General features: G+C 39.3%; 1 protein-coding gene across 9 annotated transcripts in view; it reads left to right on the top strand.

Moving 5' to 3' along the window:
- LOC127414473 (inositol hexakisphosphate and diphosphoinositol-pentakisphosphate kinase 2-like) overlaps positions 1–13,684 on the top strand; it is a 53,781-nt gene that overhangs the window by 11,802 nt on the left and 28,295 nt on the right. For 5 of the 9 annotated variants that reach the window (XM_051652576.1, XM_051652551.1, XM_051652534.1 and 2 more), the window contains exons 7-15: positions 1,447–1,548; positions 1,819–1,980; positions 2,119–2,240; positions 2,385–2,486; positions 6,434–6,520; positions 6,608–6,683; positions 6,765–6,901; positions 7,623–7,708; positions 12,189–12,314. In XM_051652576.1, the coding sequence (XP_051508536.1) occupies positions 1,447–1,548; positions 1,819–1,980; positions 2,119–2,240; positions 2,385–2,486; positions 6,434–6,520; positions 6,608–6,683; positions 6,765–6,901; positions 7,623–7,708; positions 12,189–12,314 (1,000 nt within the window). The remainder of the gene's footprint in view (positions 1–1,446; positions 1,549–1,818; positions 1,981–2,118; positions 2,241–2,384; positions 2,487–6,433; positions 6,521–6,607; positions 6,684–6,764; positions 6,902–7,622; positions 7,709–12,188; positions 12,315–13,684) is intronic. The other 4 variants (XM_051652584.1, XM_051652543.1, XM_051652569.1 and 1 more) reach the window with 1 other exon arrangement.

Raw genomic sequence — 13,684 nt, 5'->3', positions numbered from 1 at the left:
ACAAAAATGATCTTATGAGCTATTTTAATTTTTTGTTTTTATCTCCCTTTTTCTCCCCAATTTGGAATGTCCAATTCCCACTGCTTAGTAGGTCCTCGTGGTGGCTTGGTTACTCGCCTCAATCTGGGTGGCAGAGGACAAGTCTCAGTTGCCTCCGCTTCTGAGACCGTCAATCCACACATCTTGTCACGTGGCTCATTGTGCATGACACCGCAGAGACTCACAGCATGTGGAGGCTCATGCTACTCTCCACGATCCACGCACAATTTACCATGCACCCCATTGAGAGCGAGAACCACTAATCACAACCACGAGGAGGTTACCCCATGTGACTCTACCCTCCCTAGCAACTGGGCCAATTTGGTTGCTTAGGAGACCTGGCTTGAGTCACTCAGCACACCTGGATTTGAACTCTCGACCCCAAGGGGTGGTAGTCAGCATCAATACTCGCTAAGCTACCCAGGCCCATTATGAGCTATTTTTAAAAGTAGGTCTATTAGCTGCTGGAATAAAATCAATAAAAATGGCAACCATGGAAATCTATTACCGTTACATCCCTAATGTAGAAATAAAACTCAAAAAATAAGATAACAATTACTACGAATTTAAGTGATACCAAGACTTGCGAGCTACTCGCCATCTGCGCAGACGATTAAATGAACAATCAGTTTAGTGGTACCTTACACGATTTATTTGTTAATAAGAGAATGAAAGAGCGGGCTTCTTGAGAGAGAAGATGCAGGTTATCAGTGAACTTAAGACCCTGTACAATAGACGTTACATCGTGATGTCTCTTTTGTCTTTACGGGATTTTCTGAGATGTGTGTAAATGCGAGCACAGATTACAGGAAAGTTTGGGCAGTGTGAATGAACAAAATCTTGCAGCGCCAGATCAGTTTCCTGAATGACTTTTCCAGGATTCTTTCCAGGATCTCTGTGTGAAATGGGCTACTCAATGGTGTTCCCAGAAGTGCATGGCATTTTAAATTTCTGGAGCAAAAGATGGTTTGTTTTTACTGGTTGTTACTATGTTTTCGGTTATATAAATTGTTTTTTTAGTAGTATTAAATGTAAATATGTTAAAGTTTGATGCTCTTTTAATTGAGCTCATCATTGTTATTGTGGCAGATATACATGGCTCTAAAAAAACAAGTATAATCTGATTATACTATATTATAGTTCTGTAATTACAAAATTTGCCACTTTAGCTTAGTAACTACATTATTTACTAGTAACTTGTAGCTATCTACTTCTTCAAAAGGGTAGCTTGGCTGTAGTTTAACTACTTAAAATTATGAGAGCTACAGTTTTAAAATAGCTTCTTCAACACTGCCTACAATGATGTGAACTTTAGTTTTTACTAGAAACACTGATACAAAGAAAACTATGCATAATGTACAATGTGGAGGAGAGAAATATTTGAGCGTATATGCCTCTCCGTTTCAGATTGGGAGCAGAAGTAGTGTTTACTCTCCAGAGAGTAGCGTGAGGAAAACAGGCTCATATATTTATGAAGAGTTCATGCCAACCGATGGGACAGATGTGAAGGTACTAAATAATTGACCCTCTTTCCCAACCAGAGATTGCATTACCCTGTTCGTCTTGCTCTGTTTGACCTTTTTTACCCAGTGGAGCAGCAACATTTTATAAACAGACATAAGAATCTTTGGTGTTTTAACTTTGATCTCTTCCACCTTGTTATGGTGTATGTGGAAATGTTTCTGGAAACTTTTGTGTCTTTTATAACTCTCCTTTATATATATCAGATAAGAAACTTCCTATTATCTTTTGCTTCAGTGCATGTTTGTTTTGTTTCAGGTGTATACAGTTGGGCCAGATTATGCTCATGCAGAGGCACGCAAGTCCCCTGCTCTGGATGGGAAAGTTGAGCGAGACAGTGAAGGCAAAGAAATTCGTTACCCGGTCATGCTCACTGCCATGGAGAAACTTGTGGCCCGCAAAGTCTGTCTGGCATTCAAGGTCAGACGATCTGCTCAGGTTTCAATTTCAGTGCAGAATAAAGAGGTTTCTGATTATTTGTATTTAAAGGGGTTTTAGGATTTACTTCTATTCATTTTCAGGTTGGTTAAAAACTGGTCATGTTGATTTTCTTTGTAGCAAACAGTGTGTGGATTTGACCTTCTCCGAGCCAATGGCCACTCGTATGTCTGCGATGTCAACGGCTTTAGCTTTGTGAAGAATTCCATGAAATACTATGATGACTGTGCCAAGATTCTAGGGTAAATCAAGCCTTATGATTATCAGATAAGGTCCAAAATACACAAATTACAAAAAACAAAAATAACAACAAAAAATAAAAGTTGCAAAATACACAATGGTTGAGTTGTTTGTGTTGAGTTTGGCCTGGATGTTCTCTCTTTCAGAAATATTGTGATGAGGGAGCTGGCTCCTCAGTTCCATATTCCCTGGTCCATACCTACAGAAGCAGAGGACATTCCTATTGTCCCCACTACATCAGGCACCATGTACTTAACACATGACATACTGACTCTTTGCCCTTTGGCTTATTGAAGTAGTCTGCGCTATCCATTAACCTCTTCAATTCTGGGGCATTTTTGGGCAGCCGCCTGCAATTTTTCACACTCAAATTTAAAAGCTCACCATTTACACATACTGTGTACTAACTGCCAAAAAATTGGTCTAATTTTTTGGAAAAAAAACCCCAAATAAAAAAAAAAGACTGCAATTATTCATTTACATTTATTCATTTGGCAGACGCTTTTATCCAAAGTGACTTACAAAAGAGGAAAACATAAGCGAATCATCTTAAGGAGACAGTGGTATGAAAAGTGCTGTATTACAAAGTTTCACTAGCATCATAATAGTATTCAGAACAGAATAAATTGCAACAGGAATTGTTTGTTTTTTTGTTTTTTTTAAATGACTGGTTAAGTGCTCATGGAAAAGTTTGTGTTTTTAGTCGTTTTTTGAAGACAGAGAGTGAGTCAGCTTCACAGATGGAGTTGGGAAGGTCATTCCACCAACGTGGTACGATGAAGCTGAAAGTCCGGGAAAGTGTTTTGGTGCCTCTTTGTGTTGGTACAACAAGGCGACGTTCCTTAACCGACCGCAGGCTTCTAGTGGGCGTGTAGCTCTGCATAAATTATTTTAGGTATGCTGGAGCAGACCCAGTGACTGTTCTGTATGCCAGCATCAGAGCCTTGAATTTGATACGTGCATCAACCGGCAGCCAGTGGAGAGAGACAAGGAGTGGTGTAACGTGCTCTCTTTGGTTCATTAAAGACCAGACGTGCTGCTGCATTCTGGATCATTTGCAGGGGTCTAATTGCACATGCAGGGAGGCCTGCAATGAGAGCGTTACAGTAGTCCAGTCTAGTTATGGCAAGTGACTGGACAAGCAGTTGTGTGGCATGTTCAGAGAGGAAGGGTCTTATCTTCCTGATATCGTAGAGTGTAAATCTACATGATCTTGCGGTCTTTGAGATGTGGTCTGTGAAATTTAGTCTGTTGTCGATGGTTACCCCTAGATTTCTGACTGATTTGGAAGGCGTTACTGTAGTTGCACCCAGCTGCACGGTGATGTTGTTTTCAACAGCAGGGTTGGCTGGAAAGACAAGGAGTTCAGTCTTGGCTGGGTTGAGTTGCAGGTGGTGCTCTTTCATCCAGGCCGAGATGCCTGCCAGGCAGGCAGAAATTCGAGCAGTCACTGTGGTGTTGTTGGGCCGGAAAGACAAGTAGAGTTGCGTGTCATCAGCATAGCAGTGGTAAGAGAAACCATGTGCCTGAATGATGGGTCCCAGTGATGTTGTGTATATAGAGAAGAGAAGTGGCCTAAGCACTGATCCCTGAGGTACCCCAGTAAGTAGCTGATGTGGCTTGGATACCTCACCTCTCCAGGGTACCTTGAAGGACCTACTTGAGAGATAGGAATTAAACTAGTCAAGCACAGTTCCTATGATGCCCAGTGAGGAGAGGGTAGAGAGTAAGATCTGATGGTTGACTGTGTCAAAGGCTGCAGAAAGGTCCAGCAGAATCAGGACGAATGATCTGGATTCAGCTTTCGCCCGTCTCAGCGACTCAGTGACAGACAGCAGGGCAGTCTCGGTGGAGTGTCCACTTTTGAAGCCTGACTGATTGTCATCCAGCAGCTTGTTCTGTGAGAGTTAGGCAGAGATTTGATTGAAAACTGCCCTTTCAAGTGTTTTTGCCATGAATGGGATGCGAGAGACTGGTCTGTAGTGTTCTATTTGTGTGGGATTAAGTGCGGGTTTCTTCAGCAGCGGGGTTACTCGAGCCTGCTTAAATGTAGTGGGAAAAGTGCCTGTAAGTAGAGATGTGTTAATTATGTGTGTGAGTGCAGGTAGGATGGACGGAAAAATGGCCTGGAGAAGGTGAGAAGGAATGGGGTCAAGGGAACAGGTGGTGGGGTGGTTGGAGAGGAGGAGTTTAGAGACCTCATTGTCAGTCAGAGGAAAGAACATAGAGACAGAAGAGTTGCATACAGGAGACGGGTGTTTGACAGGGTGTAGTGCTGAGAATGTATTGCTGATGGTTGTAACCTTATTAGTAAAAAATGTGGTGAAGACATCTGCTGTCAGTGATGTGTCTGGTGGTGGAGGGGGAGGGCAGAGAAGTGTGTTGAATGTTCTAAACAAGCTGCGAGTGTCTGTGGTACTGTTGATCTTGTTCTGGTAATTGCCTCCAATTTTTTTTGCAGGTTTAACATTATCTGAAAAAGTTGCAAGCAGAGACTGATATTTACCCAGATCTGCTGGATCTTTAGATTTCCGCCATCTCCTCTCAGCTGCTCTGAGGTCACTCCGATGTTCACGAAGGACATCAGACAGCCAGAGGCTGGGTGGTGTAGCATGTGCTGGCTTAGAGGAGATAGGACAGATGTTGTCTAGACAGGTTGTTAAAATAGAGCTTAGTGTGTCTGTGGCAGTGTTTACATCAAGCGTGGTAAATACATTTTGTGTGGGAAGAGAGATAGAGACAGCAGTGGAAAGGCGTGAGGGTGAAAGAGAACGGAGGTTACGGCGAAAGGAAAGCCAAAGGTGGAGACTGTTTTAATGTAGATGGGAGGGTCATGTTGAATTGAACGAAGTAGTGATCAGAGACATGTAAAGGAGTAACAAGAATATTTGAGTTGGTACAGTTACCAACTCAAATATTCATAAATAATATTGTAAATGTTTACAATCTTATGATGAATAGAATCTTTTTTTTATGTGTCCTAACTTCGGAAGCATGCAATTCTGGTTCCAAAAAGACTTATTTTAATCCATTAGATGGCAGCAAGTACTAATAGAAAATAATTTTTCCTTTATTACCTTCCATCACAAAATGCAGATCTGAAATGTAGGTGGCGCTCCAGTGCATTTTAGCCCTCACAGATGTGTTCGTCCATAGACATTCAGTCTAATTTTCAGTTCATGCACCCCCCCCCCCCCAAGGTTTCATCTAATATCTCGGCCTCTGAGTGGATTAAAAGCTCAAACTAGGTGTCATTAGAAAACTGGGATCACCCCTTTGTGATGATGTATAAAACATTTTCAGTAGTCGATAATATATACTGTATATCCGATGATTTGTTTAGCATGCTTTACCTGCTGGACCGAATATTTTGTTCTAGACATCTAAGAAATAATATTGGATTATTCACACAAGCAAGCTCACAGACAAGTAAACAATGGCTCATTTTTTAGAAACATGCCGAAGGTAAAAGCAGATATAAAGTTTTTGGCTATTTGGGGCTTATAGCAGCAGTGATCGGCTCATAAAAGAGACGTTTGTCTCTCTTTGATGTCTTCAAGAAATCATATTTCACTTTGTGATTATTTTGAAAATTCTTAGAAACTGGAGTATTAGGGCAACTAAATAATCGCATTCCTGAGAATGAGAGCTTTCGTTCGATATATGATTTGTCTTTTTAAGTGTCTATATTTGTCTATTTGTCTATATTCATATTAATATTTCTACCACATGACCTCTAGGTGGCGCTGATTTGCAGCCTGAATGTTTTCAAGCCTTATTTTGTTATTTTATGTAACATAAATGCAGAAGTGATGTTATCTATGAAAAGTTCAGATTCTAAGCTTTCAAATGATACCACATATGCCTGACTTATGTTTTCGGAGACTTGAACATTTTAAACATAAACTTTTTTTGTGACATAGCGACCCTTTTGGACCTGCTGGTGGGTCCGCAGAGTTCAAGCTGTTTAATCATACTAGAATTTAAGTTCCATTACAGTTTCCTTACATGAATAATGACCTATGCAAGTACAAAGCAACAAGATCACAGATAAGTTGCTTGTAGTTTTATATTTGCTAAATACACCAAAGCTACATTGTATGCCACTTACAGTGTTCTTGAGATAATACCATAAGTTATATAAGTGACACCTATTTTGTAGAATCAGAATGACTTTTTTGGTTCTCTTTGTTAGGATGGAGCTGCGCTGTGTAATTGCTGTGATCCGTCATGGAGATCGCACACCAAAACAGAAGATGAAGATGGAAGTGCGGAATCCCATGTGAGCTCCTTTTATCTACTCTTTAAATCATTTAATTGAAGAATAATTATCCAAATAGCACAAAATAAAAGTGCTTTCTTTTTACAGGTTTTTTGAGCTTTTTGAAAAATACGGTGGGTACAAAACGGGCAAACTGAAGCTGAAGAAACCCAAACAACTGCAGGTAACCATGTCATAAATTCTGAAAAATAAAAATTGTTTTGTTTTTTAATTGACTTTTGTCAGAATTTGACAGCAGGACCAGTCCATATGTGTTGTGCCAACCCCACAGGAAGTATTGGACATTACCAGGACACTCCTGGCAGACATGGGACAGCATACTGACTGTGAGATTGAAGAAAAGAAGTCCAAACTTGAACAACTGAAGACTGTTTTAGAAATGTAAGTTAATGTAAGATATTAACTGGGTCATTCTAACTGGCACACTTGTAGTCTCCCTTAGTGACCTCCTTTCAGTCGTTTGACATATAATGACATTTTTTAAAGAAATAGATACATGGCTCTGAGACTAAGCATGAATTATACAACTTTTTCAAAATATACCTGTGGCAACTTTCCCACTTTTAATGGCAGGCTACCAGGCAATACATAAAAACATTTATTAATTCTTAGGCTCAGTTGTTATGAAAACAGCATTACTTTCATTACATTCATGTTCTTAAAACATTTTCTCACAAAAAAGGTTACAATACAGTTAAAAAAACAATACTTTAATGTTTCTGGTTTATCAAATGAGATATCTTTAATATTTCTTAAAGGAGATTCGGTTTGTGGAAATTGTATATGAACACTATGCACAATGATATTGCCAACATGCAGTATTTTTAGAGTCTAAGTAATAAGAGTCGCCCAACACCACATAGTGAAACAGTAATATCACCTGTCACTAACATCTTTAAAACCCTTTTGAGGCATCACTCAGCATTCTGGAATGGCATAGATAGAATGGATGGATTTCAGAGCATCTGTTCTAGCAGTTCTTTGTGGCAAGTTAATATCGATGTCAATCAAGAATAATAAGGTGGATGGTAAACTTGTTCAGAGATTGTAGTATTCCTGCTAGTCACACTGTCTTCTCTTTTGAAATGTTTCTTTTTTTCAGGTATGGCCATTTCTCTGGAATCAATAGGAAAGTTCAGCTAACCTACCTTCCTCATGGACAGCCCAAAACATCCAGTGAGGAGGAAGGTACAAGACTACAATAACTCATAACCAGACTTTTTCCACTGTGCACTGTTGATGTGATTTACCCAGAATGAATCACCGTGACACTGCTGGTGCTCAGTGTAAAACTATGGGTACTGTTCACAAAGAAGCAGAATATGATTGTCAGTCTTGTTTTAGAGGGCTAAATTCTTTTCTGTTCATTCCCAATTCAGTTAGATTGAGAACCGAATCTTTAACTGTAGGGATCCCCAAAAAGGATTGTTTACCAGAAAATTCGAATTTTCCTCATTTACTCACCCTCATGTTGTTCCAAATCCGTATAACATTCTTTCTTCCATGTGATACAAAAGGAGATGTTATGCAGAACAGAGTATGTGAGTGAAGTGGAGCGGTGTGACACTCTGCTCAATTACCTGCTCCATGTGTGTGCTCAGCCACTCTCGGCCCAAGTGAACACTCCATTCAAGTACCACTCACGCTCACCGGTAAAAAAAAAAAAAATTTGCTAAAATCCTGCTCCGACATGAAATATCTCTGTAGTATACTTGTTTCTGGGCACATACATGGGGGGTGGCTACATTGACCCGAGCAACTGCCCCTTTGCCCACATTGGCTGAAATATAGGGTGAAATATAGGCTAGGCTATAGGCCAACATTATTAAATTATTATTATTAAATTATCAAATGCTTGGTAATGTACACATCTGAAATTATGTGATTGTATTGTTGTGTTTTTGTATATAAAATCTCGCTGTTTATTTTGGACTGGTTTACAACGGCTGTTAGATAGTCGGGTCTAACAGACCTACGTTATCATTTGTAATTGGTCAAATATTTCTCTGTTAGAACATATGCCATTGAACATCTTCAAATAATGCCTTAAATGTTTTTTTTTTTTTTTTTTTTTCAGTTTTAAATTATCTTTTTACTTTAAACAAGTCATCAAACGTGCCTCTACAAGTGATAAAACATACACCGATCAGCCACAACATTAAAACCACCTGTCTAATATTGTGTAGGTCCCCCTCGTGCCGCCTAAACAGCACCAACCCGCATCTCAGAATAACATTCTGAGATGATATTCTTCTCACCACAGTTGTACAGAGTGGTTACCTGAGTTACTGTAGACTTTGTCAGTTCAAACCAGTCTGGCCGTTCTCTGTTGACCTCTCTCATTAACAAGGCATTTCCATCCACAGAACTGCTGCTCACTGGATGTTTTTTGTTTTTGGCACCATTCGGAGAAAATTCTAGAGACTGTTGTGTGTGAAAATCCCAGAAGATCAGCAGTTACAGAAATACTCAAACCAGCCCATCTGGCACCAACAATCATGCCACACTCCAAATCACTGAGATCACATTTTTTCCCCTTTCTGATGGTTGATGTGAACATTAACTAAAGCTCCTGACCCGTATCTGCATGATTTTATGCACTGCAATGCTGCCACACGATTGGCTGATTAGATAATCACATGGATGATTGTTGGTGCCTGATGGGATGCTGTTCTGAGATGCGGGTTGGCGCTGTTTTGGGACTTGAGGGGGACCTACACAATATTAGGCAGGTGGTTTTGATGTTGTGGCTTACCGGTTTATGTGCGTTAGCGCAGAAACTCACATACATGCAAATTCGCGCTTTTCAGTTTAAACTGGATCTGAGTGAAACAACTGACCCAGAAAACCACAATCTTTTCAACTTTAATGTTTGTTCGAGTCGTTTATTGCAATAATGAAAACATGGACTGGTACCAGGAAAATATTACAGGTAAAAGTAAAATTCATAATTGTTTTTCAGTTGTCTCCACAGAATGCTTATACTGTAGATTTGATATATTAATATGTTTCCGATTTAATGCTATCAGACTTTAAGTCTGTAAAATAAAATGAGCAATTTCTCATCCTACTTTTGTGTTCAGTTTTAAAGGGCGTATTATGTTATCCAGAAAAGAGCAGTGAATGTTTTTTTCTCTTTTTCAGTATTGTTGCTTGATTAATATATTCCCTAAAATTTTATATGTACGAATTTTATGCAATCTAAAGGACTGTGGTTAATTATATAATAATTATTATATTAGTAAATACCATGTGCCCGCTTTGTTGTTCCTTGATTTTTTTTGTTTCTTTTAAAGCAACATAAAGTGAATCTGGACTTTATATGCGTCAAACAATCATGTGTTGTGCATGAGAGCTTTATATGTACAGCAGGGTTTAACCATGGATTTAACAAATAAAAAATTATCGTGAGTTTTTGTCCTATATATATATATATATATATATATATATATACTGCATATTAGATTAAATCATGTTTAATGATCCCAAAATAAATAAAAAAAATTTAATTCACAAATTACACTGCCTTCGTTTAAGAAAAGTTTTTTTCTAATGTGCAATCATAAATAGATTTTTTCTCTGCACATGAATGCAACAAGCGATGTCGGAACATGTTATCCGCAACCACTAATCTAGAGTCAGTTTTTTTACATTTCACTTATCGTTAAGGTGTGGATTTGGCTTTGGGAAACTGACCAGCAGTTATGTGCCACTTTATCCTGGAGCAGAAATTGAAAGCAACATGCGATTGATTAAGTGAGATAATTCTGAAACGAAATTCTCTATGCGAGAGCAGAAATCTTTACTAATCAAATTACTGAATGCAAAATGCTGCACCTGCAAATTAGGACACACTGATCTGCAAGATCATACATGTTTATTGGTTTTGATGCAAGGATTTTGTGTGTGTTCACCAGGATTTAAGGAAATATGCTTTGCCAATACACAGTATTATTAAGCTTACATATTCAATTGAGGATGCTCTAACGTTCACAACCCCGCAGAACCGGGCCTGCATCTGGCTGGCCGCTGCACTGACATGATTGCAAAACTACAAGATACCTTTTTATCTACTTATCTATTAATATAATATCGAATGGTAGTGTAGCTTGCTAGCTCACCTTTTGCTGCACTACTATGTTCGCGTGGCACATCCTCGTGCTTTCTGGCAATGTGACGCATTCCAAAAGGAATATTTGCTAATTCTCACGGTCTCTCCACACCTTTTCGATTTCCTCATTCTTAGCTTCGATTTATACTTAGCATTTATTTAGGCTATACGGTTTGCAACTTCACTAAAACAATGTTTGAACTCCTGCAGGCCTATTGCTTATTTCGCAGATTCCCAAACCAGCATATCACAAAGCACATTCTGGGTTGAGCGAGCGGCGCTGAGCGGCCTGAGCGAGCGGAGTGGGATCTTCACCGCTCAGGTGGAATTATCACCGCTCCGCTCACATGCTCTGATGCAGAGTGACTGCCTCAGTCACCATTTACTTTAATTAGATGTGTTTCATTACGAAGGCTGTTGCTAGGTAGGACACCGTCTGTAGGCAGCGGTATACAGAGCATCTCCCACTTAGAACTAGCTTCGTTTAAATGAGATGGCCTTCGGAAACAGAACATATCATATTTGCAATGATGGCATGCCTCACTCTCAACCTGCATGAGTGTACTGAGTGAGAAGGGAATCTCTGAGGTAAACTTCAGGAGAGTTATAACGATGTAGAGAGAAAAGAAAAGGGATTTTGAAGCTTTACTTTTATGTTTGCTATATAATACTTTATTTTACACTGTATATTATTAGAACTTTACATATTATATATTTTACACCCATCTACTGAGGTACTTCAACTTGGGAATTAACATTACGTGCATTTGAACATCATATTTTAGAGTAAATACAAAATTTTTTCGGAGAAATGTTGTTTGTTTACGTTGACGCAAAGAATTGTGGGTTGTGAGTGCCAATGAAGGATACATCTCCTGCATCCTCCGAATTCCTGTGAAAGAAGGCTGCATTCAGATTTTCCTACTTGTTTTTTTTTTTTTTTCTCTCTCCCCTTTTCTCCCCAATTTGGAATGCCCAATTCCCAATGCACTCTAAGTCCTTGTGGTGGTGTAGTGACTCGCCTCAACCCGGGTGGCGGAGGACGAATCTCAGTTACCTCTGCGTCTGAGACCATCAGTCCGCGCATCTTATCACGTGGCTTGTTAAGTGCGTTACCGCGGAGACGTAGTGCATGTGGAGGCCCACGCTATTCTCCACGGCCTCCACGCACAACTCACCACGTGCCCCACCGAGAGCGAGAACCACATTATAGTGACCCCATGTGACTCTAGCCTCCCTAGCAATCGGGCCAATTTGGTTGCTTAGCAGACCTGGCTGGAGTCACTCAGCACGCCCTGGATTCGAAATCACGACTCCAGGGGTGGTAGTTGGCGTCAATACTCGCTAAAGGGTTAAACATTCGAGTCATGAGATAAAACAACATGGCGCCGACCACAGCGGGAACCAGTGAACCAATGATGCTTCCTCTTATTTTAGGGGTAGATTATGGCTATGATTGTTTGCTTTACGGCCAGCAAAGGATGTTAAACCAGGAAGTTGTCCAACTTGGCTAAATAATATTGTGCCTGATGTCAATGCTGTGTATGTTGTGTTCAGAGACCCTTAAGGAGAGCCCCTCTATACTTCTGGTGCTGAAGTGGGGTGGAGAACTGACTCCAGCCGGAAGAGTTCAGGCTGAAGAACTTGGCAGAGCCTTCCGCTGCATGTATCCTGGAGGTCAAGGTAGACTGGCTCCTGTTTCTCAGTCTGTCTCTCTCTTTTAATTCATCCTGTTTCCGTGAGCATAAGGACACAGATATGCTTCATTGCCTGTGCCTAGATGTTCTGTTTCTTAGGTTTCTGTAAACTAGAGGAAGAAAGTCCACAAACCTCATGCTTTCAGCTTCACATGATCAATGCTTCCCTAAAGCAACATGCATATAAACATAACATCGAAATCTGATTCATTAACACACCTTCAAATTAATGACGTGATACAATATTGGACAGCATTTTATTAGAAATGTCACAAGTCATTATCTTATATGGTAACTTAAAAGATAAGTAGATAATTAGCATTAAAATATTAATATGTGTATCAGAGTTTAATGCATTTCTGACTGGCTAACATTTGACTACTGTCTAATTAATACAAATTCTTTCTAAATATCTGTAAAACCTTATATATTACAATCATTTTTCTTGGTGTTACTGATAAACATTATTATGAAGTGTTGCCCGATGTTGGTTTTTAAATATGTGGCAGTGTTCTCAGGTTTTAAATCCCAATGTCTACTCAGCAGACTTATTATTATTATCCACTTCCTGTTTTCTTGTTTTTTCTTGGTTTTCATTTCCACCTCTTTTCTCTGTACAACAGCATTTTTATGCCATGCTTTTCCACTGAAAATCTCAGCTGTTGTATATATGTCTATGATAATCTGAGACATTTCTTTTGCAGTAGAAAACAATGTTTTAGTCATGTACACTACACGGCCAAAAGTATGTGGACACCACCTTCTAATGAATGGGTTTTGCCCCTTAATTCCAGTGAAGACAAATCTTAAACGCAACAGCATACAATTTAATTCTAGAGAATTGTATGCTTCCAACTTTGTGGTAACAGTTTGGGTAGGGCCATTTTTGAACACTTTTAAAGGGATAGTTCACCCAAAAAATTACATTCTCTCATCATTTACTCACTCTCATGCCATCCCAGATGTGTATGACTGAACACCAACAAAGATTTTTAGAAGAATATTTCAGCTCTGTAGGTCCATACAATGCAAGTGAATGGTGATCAGAACTTTGAAGCTACAAAAAGAAGATAAATTCAGCATAAAAGTAATCTATAAGACTCCAGTGGTTAATATATGATATCACTAATATGATAGGTGTGGGTGAGAAACAGATCAATATTTAAGTCCTTTTTTATCTCCACTTTCACTTTCACATTCTTCTTTTGTTTTTGGCAATTTGCATTCTTTTTGCATATCGCCACCTACTGGGATGGGAGAGAATTTAAGTTAGCGTAGCGTGTAATTTAGTTTAAATTCACCTTTTCATTCTGTGCAGATGTAAATTGTAATATTACATATTTGTTGTGATTATAG

The sequence above is a fragment of the Myxocyprinus asiaticus genome, chromosome 2 (genome assembly GCF_019703515.2).
Source record: "Myxocyprinus asiaticus isolate MX2 ecotype Aquarium Trade chromosome 2, UBuf_Myxa_2, whole genome shotgun sequence".
NCBI lineage: Eukaryota > Metazoa > Chordata > Actinopteri > Cypriniformes > Catostomidae > Myxocyprinus > Myxocyprinus asiaticus.
Note: the sequence above shows the minus strand (reverse complement) of the source record. Positions and strands in the feature narration are given on the sequence as shown.